This window comes from Clarias gariepinus, chromosome 25 (assembly GCF_024256425.1).
Source record: "Clarias gariepinus isolate MV-2021 ecotype Netherlands chromosome 25, CGAR_prim_01v2, whole genome shotgun sequence".
In the NCBI taxonomy this organism is placed as follows: domain Eukaryota; kingdom Metazoa; phylum Chordata; class Actinopteri; order Siluriformes; family Clariidae; genus Clarias; species Clarias gariepinus.
This window is the reverse complement of record NC_071124.1, coordinates 412,501-432,500: the sequence shown is the minus strand read 5'-3', so window position 1 is coordinate 432,500 and position 20,000 is coordinate 412,501. Positions and strand designations below refer to the sequence as shown.

At 45.8% G+C, this 20,000-nt stretch overlaps 1 protein-coding gene across 1 annotated transcript in view; it reads right to left on the bottom strand.

The window, feature by feature from the left end:
- me1 (malic enzyme 1, NADP(+)-dependent, cytosolic) overlaps positions 1–20,000 on the bottom strand; it is a 62,402-nt gene that overhangs the window by 33,591 nt on the left and 8,811 nt on the right. Inside the window, exon 2 of the mRNA XM_053486898.1 lies at positions 1,541–1,674. Within this exon, the coding sequence (XP_053342873.1) occupies positions 1,541–1,674 (134 nt within the window). The remainder of the gene's footprint in view (positions 1–1,540; positions 1,675–20,000) is intronic.

Sequence of the window (20,000 nt, the reverse complement as noted above, 5' to 3'; positions counted from 1 at the left end):
ATAAACACACACACACACACACACACACAGGGTCACACCCTGAACACACAGCAATCATTTCCAGCTGCGTCATGTCTTCACAAAAATATCAGGATTGATTTATTTATTTCTGCTTTTTAGGATGGAGCCGAGGTTTCGATGGTAACCTCGAGCTGCGACTGTTTATAACCTTTATAGAGGAAACGCGGACACAGAGGCCCCACACGACCCGAGTCACCTTCACACGACCTTTACATGAGCCCGACCCTGACCCCTGACACAGTGTGGCCGTGAACCGTAGCACCTTAGCGATTGAACAGGTTTAATATCCGTTAGAGTTTTATGAGCTGTACGAGCTTCAGCAGCTCGAGCTCCGGCGTCTTGGCCGTAGTCAATCTGACGCAGCGTGCGGCTTTCCTAAACGCTTTTAAATGAAACCCGGAGCTCGAACTTCCTTTTGCGCAGCAATAAAAACAAATAACTAAAAGAATAAATTGGGTTTAAACAGTTTAACTTTCTTTGATGTATTTTTTACAGTTTTGTATTTCAGACAGCGCTTTTTCACATGGAATATTTATGGAAAGAAACAAAGATGAAAGATAAATTGCAGAACGATTCCTTCAGGGTTTGGACTTTTCCACCTTTATAAATTTAATAAATCGAAAAAAATCTATAAATAAAAATAAATCTGTAGTAAAATAGGAAACATTTCAGTTTAAAGTAAATGCTAAGACAGGCTGAAACATGCTAATGAACCGCCATATCGGTGATGTCATCAGTCACGTGACGAGTTCTACAGTATATATAAGAATACTTTATGCTGTTGTGTCGTGTAGTGAACGCTGATCAGCCGCTGATTATAAATGCTGTGTTCATTAACTGTTATTCAGCGCTCATGGGTGTGTTATGAGCTCTGTTTCCCCTGTCGTTTCCCCTGTGTATCTCGGGGCACACTGAGATCTTCTCTTCTGTTCAACATCTGTTCATTAAACATTTTGGTCATGGTGCTTTTTTATAGCTGAAAATATTTGCTTATAAATAGAGCTTCTTTCTCATCGGGGGCGTCGGCCCCAAGACAAATATTTGTGCTAAAATGCTCTCGTATGTGCCAAAACTGCCATTATTGGTAAAAAAAACCCAGATCTGATGATGTGGGAGAAAAACAGCTTAGCATTTAAACTCGCTCTGCACACCGTTCGAAAATCAAAGCACAGACAATTCTGCAAACAAAGCAGGGCAGGAGAATGACGGTCAGAAAGACACACTGTTTGGGTTTTATACGCCTCTACAGATCAAACATATATTTTTGAAATTCTCAGGGTCTCCCTCCCGTGTTCCATTAAACTTGCACCAGAGTCCAGCAGAAACACATTAAACCCCATCAGGAACCAGGAGAGATCTGTAAGGAAATTTCAGCCAGGCTTTAAGCACAAACAGGAAGTCACATGACCATGGGATATGAGACCCATCCTGTAGGAGTCTGACGTTAACTAATGACACCAAAGTCATGGCTAGCTAGCTAACAGTGCTAATCATTAGCATTGATCTTAAAGCTCTTTACCTGTCCAGGTCGTCCTTCTTGAGCTCGTAGTTGCGGAGGACGCGGAGGAGCTGGACGTCCTGACTGAGGAAGCAGGGAGGCAGCAGGCCGTGGATCCCCAGCTGCAGACGCTCCTCCAAGGAGAAGGCCATGCCCTGGAGAACATTTCAAATTCAGTCTCATGGAGAAAAAACTACACATTTCAGTATGCAGAGGGATTAAACTGAGAAGAACTAAAGTGAAACCAGCAGTTAGTCCAGTGTCGATGTCACTGTTCTGTTCCCAGTGTAAAGTTTACAGAAAATCCCCAAACACGTCGTGTTTCCATCTCAGTGACGACCCAAATCCAGTCCTGATGAAAATGGAACCTTACAGAACACCTGGACTCCGGTCCTGATGTTTCTGGGCGGAGTTAATATCTGAGCAGCCAATCACAAGCCTGAACATCTGGCTTCATTATAAGCACGTAGCTACTAGCAGTGTTAGCTATGTGAGGTGAAGCTTAGAGCCTAGAGACGCTTTAATAAACAATAACACTCATTAAACACTCATTAAAAAATCTCCAACTTTATGTAAAAAAATGATTGTAATACATCGTTTGTCCTAATATTAGCTTTGGATCAGAGATTTAAAAATGACGGATGTATCGGTTTATTCTTTCCAAATGCAGGACACACACACACACACACACACACAGTGTTTAGCCCACGTTAAAGGTTGAGTGAGTTATTTTTGTCTCTCATCTGTCCTGTGTTTAGCGCTGAGAGCAACACTCTGTGTTTAAACTGCTCCGAAAGGTCACTCAGGGTCACACAGCTCACAATTACAGCCAGCTGAGGAGGAACGTGTGTGTGTGTGTGTGTGTGTGTGTGTGTGTGTGTTTATATCAGACTGAAGACTTTACTGCAGATAATCACCTGACTCTGACTCTGACCCTGACTCTTACCCTGACCCTGAATCTGACCCTGACTCTAACTCTATCTCTAACTCTATCTCTAACTCTGACCCTGACTCTAACTCTAATTCTGACTCTAACTTTGACCCTGACTCTAACTCTGACTCTAATTCTGACTCTGACTCTAACTTTGACCTGACTCTAACTCTGACCCTGACTCTAACTCTGACTCTAATTCTGACTCTAACTCTGACCCTGACTCTAAAGGTGTAAAGGGCAGTAGAGTGTATGAAGAGGGATAAAGTGGGCGGAGTCCGTATCTGTCTGTATCCCTATTTATCTTTCTCTACTGTAGGTCTGTCTCTCTATTCATCAGTTTGTCTTTCTGTCTGTCTGTCTGCCTCATCTTCAGTCCGTGTGTCTGTCTGCTCAACTGTCTGCCTGTCTCTCTATTCATCCGTCTGTCCATCTGTCTGTCTGTCCTTCTCTCTGTGTCCCCATTGATCTATTTCACTACCTATATGTATCACCCTGTTATTCAAACTGTTTGAAATAAGCATCAGTCTGTTTATTTCCCATGTCCATCTGTCTGTCTCTCTATCCGTCCGTCGTCTTTCTGTATCTGCCTGTGCAATAAATTATCAGTTTGTTAAACCTTACATAATATTTTATTTACCTGCACATGTACACAGACATTCAGGTTCTTGTCAGGTCCCGTCTGTCTGTCTGTCTCTCTGTCTGTCTATCTCTCTGTCTGTCTATCTCTCTGTTTGTCTTTGTCTCTGTCTGTTTCCCTTGCTCACTGCGTGTGTGTGTGGTAGTGTGTGTGTGTGTGTGTGTGTGTGTGTGTAGGAATCTGTGCAGTGTATCAGACAGTAACACACTGAGCTTATCACCAGCTGGATTAGTTCTGAATGAATTTAGAGCATGAATGGAATCACACAGATTACACACTGACCTGTCTGTCTCTCTGTCTGTCTCTCTGTCTATCTCTCTGTCTGTCTCTCTGTCTGTCTCTCTGTCTATCTCTCTTTCCATCTGACTGACTGGATGGAGGGATGAGGTTTCCGAACCTCCTCCACCTCGTTAACTCTAATCACTTTCATATCGTATACGTAACAAAGACTCACAGTGAACTCGCTCCAGAATTAATTACGGTCCCAGACGAGTCTGAGGTCCGGGGTTACGGGTGACTGCGTTCAGACGCCTCTCCATCAGGCAGCATGCAACTTTAGAGCAATAATTCCCAGAATTCCCAGCATGGGAACGATGGGCTGCTTGGCAGCACCGAGGGGGAAGAAATACCAGAGTGCAGTTATTAAATTAATTGTATAAATAACTGCGTCTGGCCCGGGGCGCGGGCACTCGGCAGGACGCAGCTGCGTTTCTAATCACTCAGGAGAACTATGAGGACCACGCGGAGGTTCTGCAGCGGTTCTCTGCTCCGCTAGTCCTCGGATCGCCTCAGATGAAAACCCGCAGCTGCACAGCGAGTTGGCGAGCGACCCTGAGCTTCAGATGTGGTCATTCCAGCATGTGGTAGTGCTCAGTTGTTCCTGCCCGCTGCCCCGCCCCGCCCTCAGCCTCCTAGAGCTAAAAAAAATCCTCCTGAAGCTGACCTGCTGTGCTGACGTGCTCAGAACACACTCGGCGCTCACCCTGCTTCAATAACTACAACCATCAGAACAATAAAGATATCTACATATACATGAAGGTATTTATTAAAGTAGATAATATTTTAACTCTACAGAGCTGTTCAGTGACATCACACACGTGTACACGAGTCTGAACACACGTATGAACATGAAGAAACGGGTGGAGCGGCTCTGAGGTTTCTGAGAGTGTGCTGTGAGAGTGACCACATCTGAAGGTGAGGCTACGCGCTAACACCAAGCGTAGCGGCACCAGTTAACCAGTAGGGGCACCGCCGAGTGCGCGCTGAATATAGATTAAAGTCATAACGTCTACAAGTGAAGTCGTGTTTATTTTATTATGTTTCAAGAAAGTTCACTGAGTTTTTGACCTAAACATAACTAGGGCTTCATTCAGGTGGGATTCGAACACACAGAGGTGTGACCTTATCACTCCTGCAGTCTGATGTGTACAGGAAGGTTCTTCATCATCAGTCCCACCCAGGCTGAAAATCTTAATCACGTAAACACGAGGGGTGTTCGAGTCAAAGCGGGACTTTTGATATCAGTGTAGGACACAGTCCTGAGAGTTTAAAATCTCCCTATACTGTATAATCCCCTGATACACTAATGCACCCATCCCAGGGTTTCACTAGAGCTTGTAGGGTTCTCTCAGTACGCCGGAGTCATGATAGGACTACCTGCTTCATGTCTGAAACGCCGGCCTCCCAGGAACTCCTTTACATAAACACTGGAGCACGGTGTTTAAAGGAGGAGTGAGGTCTGAAGAAATGCATTACCTCAGGGGTACACACACACACACACACAAATTGCGGGAGATCCGAGACCTGCGTCAACCTAAAGAGTATAACATATGAGCGTTGAGTGTCAGGACGCCGCGGTGGAGCAAAACAAACAGCGCTGAGAAGGAGGGTGAGTACACACCATGGCGGCTCGACTACGTTCCCGCGGTCAGACACACAGATCGAGGAGAAAGTCGTCTGTTACTTGTTAACTAGGTTAGTCCTGCACTTCATTCAGTAAACATGTTGAGTGATTTGCAGAGATGAAAAAAAAACAAAATACATTTCATATTTTGGAAAACTTTCCCTTTAATCTCTGTGATGTGTCAGGATTAAAGGCAGGTTTGTGTTACTTTAACGTCAGGAGTCATTAGCAGGGGCTTATGGGTAAAACAGCACAGACACACCAACCCACTCGGGAAGAAACCTGGCTCTAAAGGGGAAAAGGAACCGCCTCGGTGAGAGAGAGAGAGAGAGAGAGAGAGAGAGAGAGATTCTTCACTCCTCACTCGTGGAGAAACTGGAAATAAGATGCTGATTCAGCACCGCGGGGGCGGAGCCTCTAGATACGACACCTGGCAGCACATCTCCACTTAAGGCCTCGGAGTCTCCTGGATAAGAGGCGTGAGGGAGAGATGGAGGTAGAGCTGTCGGTCGCTGCCCCGTCCTCCCTGCCTCCGCGCGGACACTACCTCGTCCTCCCGGACCTCCACAGCCACGTCGACTCTGTCGCTCCCAAATCCTGTCATTTCACTTCCACCGAGCTGTGACGGCCACCAACATGGACCTGCTGCCAGAGGATCTGAGATTACTGCCTCGGCTCCTACGCCCGCAGCTCCGGCCTGCCGCTGCCACAGCCCACTGCGCCAGCTGGACACTGGTTCTGACCCTCACACACACACACACACACACACACACACACACACACTGGACTCCCTTCACTTTATTTTTAATGTCCTTTCCTCCCAATTCCCTGCCTTACCTTTATTTTATTTTATTATTTAATAAAAGCAGTGTGTGTGTGTGTGTGTGTGTGTGTGTGTGTGAGTGTGTGTGTGCTGCTACCGAGTCAGGCTCTTACAACAGACACACAGAGTTTTAAAGTCTTTCTGTCTCACTGACGCACAAACATCCAGTTGATGTTCCTGAACTCATAAATATTCATGACATCATTCAGCGCCGTATTTAAATCTAATCTTCAGAAGGACGTCATGTCCGAGTGTCGCTCTGGTGAGAGCGCTGCAGATCAGACGTCATGTTCTCTCTTCATCTTCATCTTCTTTTAAAGCCTCGCTCTTTCACCCCATCAGTTTTTTTCCGTCGGACATGAAGGCGTGCTGCGTGAGAAAATCTGAATAAAAAGCCGTTTGTGTTTATCCTCCGCGTTCTCACACTCGTCTATAAACCCACAGCGCACGTTTACTTCCTGAACCTTCATCAACACAGGAAACTACAAATGTGGCGCACAGACCTACAGACAGCATAATCAACACACACACACACACACACACACACACACCTGTAAATAAAGGATGTAAAGTGTGTCTCAGCCTGCCTTCCTACAGAAGAGGACCAGCTGGTGTTCGTGTTCAAACCTTCATCTGTTAGATGATCTCCTGGAGGAGGTTCCTCACCGTGCCTTGCTGCAGGGACGAGGCCTCGGTCCTCAAATGTCCCCGCTAGTGCTAATGCTGAAGGACACTTTATGAACATGGGGTTTTAAGTGAACTGCAGAACTCACACCCTGATGAACTGCTTGATGTTGCGACTCCCACGGGTCAGTGCTCAGTTCTGAGGAAGGTGAAACCCTCGCCATCAGGAGCTCAGGAGCCTCAGCTCTGCTAAACCTAATCCTAACCTGACGGGCCCCAGAACATTTTTAGTAAACTGGTGACGATGTCACACACTCACAGGAGAACCCCACATCACTGACCAGCTGCATCAACAGGTGCAATGATGACCTCACTGTCTCCAAGACCATCACCTCATGCTGCAATCAGAAGCCTCAGACATGCCAGTGATGGTGAGGACCCGAGTCAGGGTGGCTCTATGAACCGACCCAGTCCACGGCCACCTCCGGGACAGGAGCACATGGAGCAGAACCTCCCAGCCTTGGACTTCAGTTCAGCTTCCTGCACAAGCGTTCCTCAGCACCTTGACACAACCATGCTGAGAAGAATGATGAGTTGATGTACAGGAAGGAGGTGCAGCAGCTACAGTAAAAGACTCAGAGAACACAGAGACCTCATTTCCACTACACTGGCGCTGATGCCAGGTGCTGGACTGGGAACCGGACAGGAGCTCAGCGGGAGCTGCATGATAATACGTCACAGGCCACGCCCACTAAACAGAAACCGACGTCAGTTCACGGGTTATTCTCCAAACTATGAAAATGTATTTCAGGATCCAAAAGCAGTTTATTTGACGTGTTATAACCGCTGACAGTCTTTCTTCATTTTTGTTTTAGCTTATTCACTATTTGGTCGGTTGTTTGTGTGAAGCCTGAGACTGTTAGTTCTTCTCTTATTTCCTCATACACTTTTTCAAGCACTTTCCAATTTCTGCTGAATCTCGGCGAATGTCCAAATTGCTAAAAGCGCTTTGTTTCGTCCACGCTCCACATTAACGGACTTTGGGTCTCCTCCATGTTTTTTAACGCTCCCTATAACTCCGCCCACTGCTCGTGACATCACAGGTTCACGCGACTAGACCAGCAGAGTTTAGGGGCCGTTCGGTGCTCATTTTAGGGCACCGGCACCAATTTTTTTCTGTGGAAAAGCACGGCACTGGTTCCAAAATTGGGAACCGGCACGAGAACCAGAGCAGTGGAAAAGGGGTATAAGTGGAGACTGTCCTGGCCCACAAAGTTCTCTGTATTCACCCGAAGCAGAACCTCAACTGGTCCCTCAACACCAGCTCCATAGCTAAGAAACCCTCCTGAGAAAAGGCTGAGAAAAGCTCATCTCTCTCCTTCCATCCCCTCCACTTTCTACAGAGGGACTGTAAAGAACATCCTGAGCAGCTGCATCACAGCAGGGTTTGAGAACTGCACCATCTCAGAAGATCTCAGTGAGGAGCATAGAGAAGATCTTCAGGTCTCTCTTACCTTCATTACACACAATTACACCACACGCTGCACAAAGCCACCAGCACTGTGGACAACCACACACACACACACACACACACACATACACACACACACACACACACACACACTGTACCCCTCTGCTTCCTAGAGAAAGAAACTAAAGAGTTCAGATCTTCACAACCAGAATGTGTGTTATAATGTGGTGTGTGTGTGTGTGTGTGTGTGTGTGTGGTATAATTTAGTTGTGTGTATCTCAGATTGTTTTGACAATAAAACACAAAAATTTTAATATGTCCTACCCCCGCCCCTTGCATTAACCCCTGCTTGCACTAACTTTTTATTTTAACTCCGCCCCTTAACTTATCCCCGCCCCTTAACTTATCCCCGCCCCTTACCCTTACCATGGTCCATGTTACCTTCAACAGCAGGGCAGAATTACCCACAATCCTCTGCTTCCTGCCATCTCTAAAATAAACTATATCAAAGAACCACAGAATGAAATATACTAATTTCACACACACACACACACACACACACACACTGATTCTACAGCAGTCTGCCAGACTGACCCACGTCTACACACTAACCAGACCTCCGTCATTATTTATTCTCTCTCTGTCGCGCTACCTTTCTCTCACTCTCTCTCTCTCTCTCTCCCTCTCTCTCTGTCTGTTCCTCTGTTTCTAACGTTCTCTATTTTTTATTTCTTTTACTCTTTCTCTCCCTCTCTCCTTCTCTGTGTTTTGGAGAAGTACAAATCTGGAGAGCACACTGAGGTCAGACTACATCAGGCATCTTTTAATGAAGAGTCAGCAAAATATAAAGAGAAACATATCATCAACCCGAGAGAGAGAGAGGGAGAGAGAGAGAGAGGGATAGAGAGAGAGAAAGAGGGATAGAGAGGGAGAGAGAGAGGGAGAGAGAGAATGGGGAGGGAGAGAGAGAGAGAGGGATAGAGAGAGGGATAGAGAGGGAGAGAGAGGGAGAGGGATAGAGAGAGAAAAAGAGGGAGAGAGAGGGATAGAGAGGGAGAGAGAGAGGGATAGAGAAAGAGAGAAAGGGATAGAGAGGAAGAGAGAGAGAGGGAGAGAGAGAGATAGAGAGGGAGAGAGAGAGGGAGAGAGAGGGAGAGAGAGGGAGAGGGATAGAGAGAGAAAAAGAGGGAGAGAGAGAGATAGAGAAAGGGAGAGAGACAGACGGAAAGAGGGTGAGAGAGAGAGGAGGAGACTTTTTTGTCATATAAAACGGATTAGAGATTGAGTTTAAAATAAGTAAAACCTTTTTTAGACTTTATAGTTCTTCTTTAAAACATATTTAGTTATCTTCTACAGAGCACACTACCCTCCCATTCAGTTTTTTTCTTGTTTAAGACCTTCACACAAGCTTTGTTCAGAACCTTACCAGACACTGTCTCAAAGTTCATCTCTTCCCCACCCTTGTGCTCCAGGAGGGGTCTAAAGGTACAATCAGCTGTGGAAAGGGTTCCTCTTCTGTAGCGCTGGTCTCGTTGCAGCGATGCAGGAGTTGGTTGGCGACCAGTTGAAACCGTAGTCCCATGCGCGATCCCTGCAGAGTCTTGAGTAGTGCTGGGGTGGTTTCACTGGAGATGTCTAGATGCCCTCCACAGGGCTTCTCCAGCAGCTAGTGTAAGGTTCTGTTTTCCTTATTTAGTTTTTTTTGAAAAAGTTCCAAAATTTGAAAAGTCTTTGATAAAAAACTGGTAGTCCAGTAGTGTCTAGTGCTCTGGGGGTCCACTAAGTTCTGAGTTCTGTTTAGTCCGAGTCCTGTGTGTAGGAGTGTGTAGACTGCTGCTCTCCACCCTTCGTCACTAGCTATGGTGAGGAGTCTCTGGATGAACTGCAGGCGGAAGGCTGTACCAGGCCCTGTCCTCCTCCCTCTTCAGGCAGGTGAAGAAGGCTATGTGGTATCCAGTGCAGTTTGTCCCAGAAGAAGTCTACCAGTAGGGCCTGTATGCTTGCTAGCAGGTTTGGTGGTGGGTCCATACATGCCAGTTTGTGCCACAGGGACGATGCTGCTAGGTTGTGGATGACCAGCACTCGTCCTCTGTAAGACATTTTTGGGACCAACCACTTCCATCTGCTTAGTCTGCCTTTCATGCCTTCAACAATCCCCTCCCAGTTTTTGTTTCAAAACTCAGCACTACCCAGGTAGACACCCAAGAATTTAAAACCGCTCTTTTTCCACATTAAACCCCCTGGTAGTGTGGGCTGCTCGCCTCCCCATTCTCCTACTAAAATGGCTTCATTTTTGTTCCAGTTAATTTTAGCAGATGATAAAATCCTAAAATCTTCTAAAACATCAGTTAAAAAAGTCTGTGTGTTCACCATTACAGCCAGATCGTCGGCATAAGCTGAAAGACAAGTTGAAATATAAAAATGAGGTATATTAAAACCAGAAAGCTGATCTCTCAATGTTTTGGTCATGGCTGTGAAACCTGGGTGGAACCCAAAGCTTTCCAGCACCTTCCACAAGTATTTATGTTCAACCGGTCGAAAGCCTTTTCCTGGTCCAGCAAAATAAGACCAGTCTTTTAATCCAAAAGTCTAGAGACATCCAAAATATCGCAAATTAAATGTATGTTATCAGGCGCAGTGGTAAAGCGCTCGCCCTATCATCCGGGGATCGCTGGTTCGAACCCCGGGTGATGCTGTTCTCCTCTCACAGCCGGAGGTCTAGAGAGAGCTGATTGGCCGAGCTCTCTCAGGGGGGAGAGATGAGAGGTACTTGTACAGCCAATCAGGGGCGTCTGTGAGCTCGCGCACGCGGAAGGAGCGGCTAGCGCTTTCCTCCGAGTGTGTTACTCCGCCCCTAACGGTGCGTGAGCAAGCAGTTCAAAAAGATGCGGTTGGCTGACGTCAGGCGGTTCGGAGGAAACACGTGATAGTCTTCGGCCCTCCCGGCTGAGTGGTAGGAGTAGCCTTAATGTGGAGCCCCCTAGTGACGGGGAGGAATTGGACACAACTAATATTGGGGAGAAAAATGGACCCCCCCCCCCCCCCAAAAAAAAAAAGATGTTATCAAAGACAGACCTTCCAGGCACGCAGTACGTCTGGTCGTGATGAATGATCTGCTCCAGTACCTTTGTCAGTCTTAAGGCTAACGCTTTTGAGAGTAGTTTGTAGTCAGTGCACAGCAGTGATACCAGGTGCCAGTTTCCCAGGTGCGTCAGGTCTCCGTTTTTTGGCAGTAAGGTCAGGACGGCCCTCCTGCAGCTCACCGGGAGCTTTCCTCCTTTCATGCTGTCCTGCAACACCTCTACTACATCCTGTCCTATTACTGACCAAAACGTCTTGTAGAACCCTACAGGGAGACCGTCTATACCTGGCGCCCGCCCGTATGTCACTTAAGTCCTGGGCCTCCATCATCTCCCACATGTGTTTACGGGAGGCCATGTGAGGTTCTTTATGGTTTCTGTCCAGATTGTCAGTTGTGCAGTATTAAAATATCAGCAGAATTAATGACCTTCATCATCCTCTCTACTGCCTTGGTGGGAGTGTACACACAAATAAAGACAAAGGCTTCGTTCTCATAAGAAGTTTTCTGGAAAACATAGCAGTGTCCAGCACAAAGAAAAAAATCATTCTAAAATTCCTCCTCAGTCTGAATAGTCTGAATATTTCAGTGTCATGAAAACTTTCAGTTTTTTTTTATATTTGACATCATGAACAAACTGTCTCTTGTTTGGGAAGTGGTCTTCTAGTTTAATTTTTAAACCTCCTTTTCTCTAAGAAGCTGTGTATGGACTCCTCGCTGTAAACCACTGGCATCCTCTCTTCTTCACGGGTGAGAATCAGCACAGGGTCTGATATGTAGCCGTCACTGTCTGATTCTGGTTCGGTGCCCTTTTTGGGGAGTTTTTTCCCTTCTCTTTTACGGTCTTTTTTCCTTTTGGGTGTCTTGAAGAGGGGCTCCTCTTCCATCTCTATGTCCACCTCGTCCCCCTGTGACAGTGCAGTGGCTGCTGCTTCCAGTTGGCGGCTCTTCGCCCTTGTACCCATCACCGAGAGGACTGGTAGCTCCAACGCTGCCCCCGTGACCCTCCGTGACCTTATCAGCCGTGCTCGGCCTCTCCAGTGCCGGTTGGGTCGCGTTGGATTCCCCTCGGTCCGGTTTAGCCGAACATGTTGTTTTTGGTGTCGTTGTTACTTCAGCTGACTCTCGGGTTGCAGGCTGGGCTTGGGATTCGTTTTCTTTGGGCTCTGGATCAGCAGCATTTGATATAAAGAGACTGTCAGATATAAAGGGAGGAACATTAGATAAAACTACTTTCTCAGCTGGGGAGCTCAGGGGAGAAACCCTATGTGTTCATTATTTACACTGATTCCGTTTTGGACAAGTCTGATCACTTTATCTACACGATTAACAAACACAACAACAGCAGCGTTCATGCGGGAAGCAGAGACGATGTTCTCATGTCCCACCACATCACCAACCGCTAACACACACTCCTCCAAACTTACTAAGCACACCACGCGCACACTGTGTCGGTGAGTCAAACTCTCAAACCGCTGTGTGTCCGGAGCCACCATGCACACACACACACACACACACACACCTTACACATGCACACATGCACTCACACATCAAAGATACATATTTATTAAGTCACATGATGTATTAAATGGCAAAAAATTGAACAAAAAGAAAATTGGCAAGATGCCAATTGCTCGCACGCGCTCTACACACTGCACTCGAGAGAGAGAGAGAGAGAGAGAGATGTACTAAGCTAAAGGAGAAGATGACTCACACACACACACACACAAATCTCAGCTGTGTTTGATTCGCAGTGATGATGATGATGATGATGATAACATGTGTAAGTTAATGTGCTCAGTTTTCTAAACAAATGAAATAACCAACACACACACACACACACACACACACAGCACTGAACTGTAAACCATGCTTCTATGACTCGTTAGCGACTTTAGCATCATAGCTCCAGTAAATAAAACAGTTGTTCTTCTTTGACCTTTGACCCTTGTGTGGTAATGTTTGGGGTGCAACACCACTGTTGCTATGGCAACTGTTTGTAGAGAGACAACATAACGAAGAGAGAGCGGCATGGAGAGTCTTTCACTCGTCTGCTTTAAATCCTGCGTGAAGTGTTTGTGTGTCAGCTGATAAAGGGTTAATGTTTAGTCTTTACACACACACACACACACACACACACACACAAAGAAGCTGACGGTTCTCATCAGCGGGGTGCCATTATTTATTTAGACATCCTGGTTTAGTCCCAGCTTTGTTTGGCATCGCTACACTGACGCTGCTTCACCTCTACTTGTGTCTGACTCGTTCGGCTGGAGCTGCTGTGATTGACAGGGGACAGACAGTAGCAGATGGACTCGGGGACGATCTCAGGAGTCTGAGGACGAGGAGGGAAACCTCAGAGACGCTGAGACGCAAAACCACCGAGAGGAGAAACAGAACCCCGATGGGAAACCGTTTAACACGCAGCGGGAGAGAGAGGGAGAGAGGGAGAGAGGGAGAGAGAGAGAGAGAGGGAGAGGGGGAGAGAGGGAGCAAAAGAGAGAGAGAGAAAGGGATGGAGAGAGAGGGAGAGAGAGAGGGAGAGAGAGAGAGAGGGAGAGAGAGAGAGACAGGGGGGGAGAGAGAAAGAGAGAGAGGGGGAGAGAGGAAGCAAAAGAGAGAGAAAGAAAGGGATAGAGAGAGGGGGGGAGAGATCTTATCTTATTATATTTTAATAAAGACTGCGGAATAAAGAAAAACTCGAGCGCTTCCCTTTACACTCTTCATTCAGGTTCCTTTATGGTTCTTTACATGGTGCTTCTACTTGGAACCCTGTGAGATGAGAGACCGTTCTGATGCAGAGCTCTCCTCCAAATCAATCATAAACATACGAGGCTTTCCATTTTCTTAGTCTGATTCAGAACTGCAAACACACACACACACACACACACACACACACACACACACACACACACCTCAGAACACTGGTTATTGATTCACTCTAAATCAGACTCGATGTTTCAGATCAGCGGTGTGAAGGTGCTCTGAGAATTCATTCAGGAAGTGCAGCAGCTCTCAGGAAGCTTTAAGTTACCACGGTAACAAAAGCTGCTTTCAGAAAACTCTACGAGTGTCAGGATCAGCCAGGAGGGAACATATCAGGTGTCTCATCTGCCAAACACAAGCACCATTAATAACCCCCTGATTATAATAACTGCCCCCTACTGGACTGGAGTGTGGAGCAGAAGATCAGCAGCTGGTTTTAATCAAAGCACAGGAATCTAGTTGAATTTGCCCGTGATTCACAGCTGATGATGAATGATAAAACACGCGTGACTGTTCTGCGAGGGTTAAGCCGTAACTCCGCCTCATCACACCACCCTGTCGTTGATTATTTTCCTGTAAGAGAAGACCCCTGAGTGTTTTATTTCCAGCAGACTGAGCTGTTCCTGTAGCATACGGTGTGCAGCTGCAGAAGTGAAAGGGTTAACTCCGTAACTCGCATCTCTGTTGAAAGCAGCATGGAGGAACGAACAGACTGGCCTTAAGAGAAGGTCAGGCCGAGTCTCTCTCTCTCTGTCTCTCTCTGTCTCGCTCTCTGTCTCTCTCTCCACATGAAAAGCAAACAAACGCGACTCTGTGACCCAAAGGAGCGTGAACTTTAGGAGCACCTTCACACGCAAACATGGCCTCCAGAACATCACACTGATTCAGGTGAGCAGGTGCCCTGAATGTGCTCCAGAGCAAACATCTCAGATTCCTTCTCCACTCCGGAGAGGGTAAACACGCCGGGTCAGGCAGCTGCAGCGTAGCCGTACGAAAGCATGAGCACGCTTGTTAGGCTTGGAAATGGAGCTTGTGTTGACTTTGGACGCCAAACTGAGGGAAGTGTAAAGAGTGAGAGGTTTTCATGTCCATCATCTAAAGAACCATTTAAAAGCCAGGGTTGGTCGAGTCTCCCGGGAGGCCGAGCGTTACCGAGCAGAAGTCCAAGTGTGTAAACAGTGTGGAAACACGGCCAGCCTTGTGGCTAAACAACATGCTTTTAATGTGACTCACATGGGTGAGGGGTAATAGAGCGAATCTGATACGCGGCCTGAAGCAAAAGAGCCGACACGGAACTTTATCGCTCTCATTATCATCACAGGCGTTCCTCAGGGCTGCATTCTGGAACCGATAACAAACAAATAAACAAAAAAACGACATCCAGGGCTACTTAACACATATCTACAAAAAGGATCTCAAACCTCAGATCAAAAACATTTCAATAACTGATGGTTTCCATAAACAGTTTATTATCACATGCAAAAAATTACAGCTTTTCACAGCTTTGCTCTAAAAACATCAGCACATTCAGATGATTATTTGGGAGTGGTTCTGAATTGAAAGACACATTTTTCAAAAACAGAAACTTTTATAAACTACATGGTCACTCTTATCAACTCACACAGGAAAGTCAGAATGTAAGGGGTAACATGGACCAGGCCGTGCAACACAACCCCAGCGTGACGCGCCGCTATCAGCCAGCCAGCATCGCTAAACTGTGAGGCGTTCCTCAGGGATCAGTTCTGGGCCTGATAACAGAATAACACACAGCTGCTCCAAACCCTGAGTGTAAATCTGCTCCTATAATCACTCAACTCCACCTAGAACATCAAACACACACCACTGTATACAGTACGAGAGTCACATGATCATCATCATCATCATCATCATCATCATAACGCCGTGATTAGCCTTCTACACGCTGGACACAAAACATAAGACTTTACTCTCCACACCTGAGCTGTGAGTGTTACAGCGTTCAGGTGTGTGTGTGTGTGTGTGTGTGTGTGTGTGTGTGCGTGTGTGTGTGTGTATGTGTGTGTCTACCCAGAATTCCTTTCTCTGAGGTTTAAAGCCCACACACATTGAGGCCAGCTGTGGATGAGCGGATCATCTGTACAGAAATAACTGAAGTAAATACCGTTCAGGGTGAGCGAGCAGCGCTAATGCACACACTCGCTACACCATCACACACACCGTCACACACACTCGCTACAACATCACACACACCGTCACACACACTCTCTACACCCTCACACACTCCGTCACACCATGACGTGACTCTACACTCCGCCTCTTAACGTACATTCTATCAGTTAGTGTTTAATTGGAGCTTCAGAACAACATCAAAGAGCCCAATCACATGCAGTCATGGAGAGACTGTAAAACACACACACACACACACACACACACACACAGAGAGAGAGAGAGAACAGTCTGTTTTACCTGTAAGATTACTGATCTGGGATCAGGAGTACTATCATTATGAAGAAACCACACACACATACACACACACACACACACACACACACACACAACCACAAATATGTAAATGTAGGAGGAAACACCCTTTCACAGATAAACTGTGCTGCGACTGTAGAGACAAAATATCTGACTCTGATTCTCAAAGACTCTTCTGTGACTCTGGTACTGTATTTATCATCGTATTTATTCTCAGTGTTGGGTGTAACTGGTAACTGGTAACTGGTTACAAAGTAACGTTAGCGTTAGAGTACTTGGATGACTTTTTTCATGAAACGGGTAATCTACAGCGTTAGAGTCTCAGTTATTTAGTTCCTTTTTTAAAAATCAAATCCGTTATTCAGACAATTTATGTAATCCGTGAGCCAGACAGCAGGCATTCCCAATCCATTAGTGTGTGTGTGTGAGAAAGTCATCCTACAAGCCCCGCCCCCGATAACCCCCCCCCCAACCCCCTCTGTTATTCCTGCTGTTATACCCTTATCTCACCTGTGCAGTTTGACTATATGAGGACCGACGCACTGAAAGATACCTTTCATACCTTTCATTCATACCTAATCACAGGCCAAAACTCGCGGAGAATCATGATGAACCGTACTTATAGCCACCGCCATATTAGTAGGTAAGATAGGGGTATTAGTGGGTGAGATAGGGGTATTAGTAGGTGAGATAGGGGTATTAGTAGGTCAGATAGGGGTATTAGTAGGTGAGATAGGGGTATTAGTAGGTGAGATAGGGGTATTAGTAGGTGAGATGGGGTATTAGTAGGTGAGATAGGGGTATTAGTAGGTGAGATAGGGGGATTAGTAGGTCAGATAGGGGTATTAGTAGGTGAGATAGGGGGATTAGTAGGTGAGATAGGGGTATTAGTAGGTGAGATGGGGTATTAGTAGGTGAGATAGGGGTATTAGTAGGTGAGATAGGGGTATTAGTAGGTGAGATAGGGGTATAAGTAGGTGAGATAGGGGGATTAGTAGGTCAGATAGGGGTATTAGTAGGTGAGATGGGGTGTTAGTGGGTGAGATAGGGGTATTAGTAGGTCAGATAGGGGTATTAGTAGGTGAGATGGGGTATTAGTGGGTGAGATAGGGGTATTAGTGGGTGAGATAGGGGCATTAGTGGGTGAGATAGGGGCATTGGTAGGTGAGATAGGGGTATTAGTAGATCAGATAGGGGTATTAGTAGGTGAGATGGGGTATTAGTAGGTGAGATAGGGGTATTAAAAGGTGAGATAGGGGTATTAGTAGGTGAGATGGGGGTATTAGTGGGTGAGATAGGGGTATTAGTATGTGAGATGGGGTATTAGTAGGTGAGATAGGGGTATTAGTAGGTCAGATAGGGGTATTAGTAGGTGAGATGGGGTATTAGTGGGTGAGATAGGGGTATTAGTAGGTGAGATAGGGGTATTAGTAGGTGAGATAGGGGTATTAGTGGGTGAGATAGGGGCATTAGTGGGTGAGATAGGGGCATTAGTAGGTGAGATAGGGGTATTAGTAGATCAGATAGGGGTATTAGTAGGTGAGATGGGGTATTAGTAGGTGAGATAGGGGTATTAGTAGGTGAGATAGGGGTATTAGTAGGTGAGATAGGGGGATTAGTAGGTCAGATAGGGGTATTAGTAGATCAGATAGGGGTATTAGTAGGTGAGATGGGGTATTAGTAGGTGAGATAGGGGTATTAAAAGGTGAGATAGGGGTATTAGTAGGTGAGATGGGGGTATTAGTGGGTGAGATAGGGGTATTAGTATGTGAGATGGGGTATTAGTAGGTGAGATAGGGGTATTAGTAGGTGAGATAGGGGGATTAGTAGGTGAGATAGGGGTATTAGTAGGTGAGATAGGGGGATTAGTAGGTGAGATAGGGGGATTAGTAGGTCAGATAGGGGTATTAGTAGGTGAGATGGGGTATTAGTGGGTGAGATAGGGGTATTAGTAGGTGAGATAGGGGTATTAGTAGGTGAGATAGGGGTATTAGTGGGTGAGATAGGGGCATTAGTGGGTGAGATAGGGGCATTAGTAGGTGAGATAGGGGTATTAGTAGATCAGATAGGGGTATTAGTAGGTGAGATGGGGTATTAGTAGGTGAGATAGGGGTATTAGTAGGTGAGATAGGGGTATTAGTAGGTGAGATAGGGGTATAAGTAGGTGAGATAGGGGGATTAGTAGGTGAGATGGGGGTATTAGTAGATCAGATAGGGGTATTAGTAGGTGAGATGGGGTATTAGTAGGTGAGATAGGGGTATTAGTAGGTGAGATAGGGGTATTAGTAGGTGAGATAGGGGTATAAGTAGGTGAGATAGGGGGATTAGTAGGTCAGATAGGGGTATTAGTAGGTGAGATGGGGTGTTAGTGGGTGAGATAGGGGTATTAGTAGGTCAGATAGGGGTATTAGTAGGTGAGATGGGGTATTAGTGGGTGAGATAGGGGTATTAGTGGGTGAGATAGGGGCATTAGTGGGTGAGATAGGGGCATTGGTAGGTGAGATAGGGGTATTAGTAGATCAGATAGGGGTATTAGTAGGTGAGATGGGGTATTAGTAGGTGAGATAGGGGTATTAAAAGGTGAGATAGGGGTATTAGTAGGTGAGATGGGGGTATTAGTGGGTGAGATAGGGGTATTAGTATGTGAGATGGGGTATTAGTAGGTGAGATAGGGGTATTAGTAGGTGAGATAGGGGTATTAGTAGGTGAGATAGGGGTATTAGTAGGTGAGATAGGGGGATTAGTAGGTCAGATAGGGGTATTAGTAGGTGAGATGGGGTATTAGTGGGTGAGATAGGGGTATTAGTAGGTGAGATAGGGGTATTAGTAGGTGAGATAGGGGTATTAGTGGGTGAGATAGGGGCATTAGTGGGTGAGATAGGGGCATTAGTAGGTGAGATAGGGGTATTAGTAGATCAGATAGGGGTATTAGTAGGTGAGATGGGGTATTAGTAGGTGAGATAGGGGTATTAGTAGGTGAGATGGGGGTATTAGTGGGTGAGATAGGGGCATTAGTAGGTGAGATGGGGGTATTAGTAGGTGAGATAGAGGTATTAGTAGGTGAGATGGGGGTATTAGTAGGTGAGATAGAGGTATTAGTAGGTGAGATAGGGGTATTAGTAGGTGAGATGGGGGTTTTAGTAGGTGAGATAGGGGTATTAGTATGTGAGATGGGGTATTAGTATGTGAGATGGAGGTATTAGTAGGTGAGATGGGGGTATTAGTAGGTGAGATGGGGTATTAGTAGTTAACAGATTATGGGCCAAACTTCACTGAGTGATGATGGTAGAATAATTATAAAGGTCTTGACTAAAACAACATGCATGAGGAATCACAAAGGAGTTTTAATTTTCTGCAATGCGAAAGTACTGAACTAGTTACTTTTATCAGAAAGTAACGCTGTAATGTAACAGATTACTTTATAAAGACAGTAATTTTGTAATGTAATTAGTTACTTTAAAAAGTAACGTCCCCCAACACTGTTTATTCTTTAACTTTGTTTATATTATAGTTTATACCTAAAAACATTTAAAAAACTTGAAAAGACAACATTTAGATTTCAGCGCAGCTGCATCATTGAGTTCATAGTGAGGTTGCCATGGATCGCAAAACTCCCTGTTTGGATGAATGTGCATGTGGTTAAATGATGTGCATATTTTAGGCACTATTGTCCAAATAAAAATGTTTTCATTTGTTATTGTAAATTAAGGTACAATTACATCACACACTCCGCCACCACACTGTAGAACTAATTTTTATTATTTTATCCATTTCTACCCTAGGG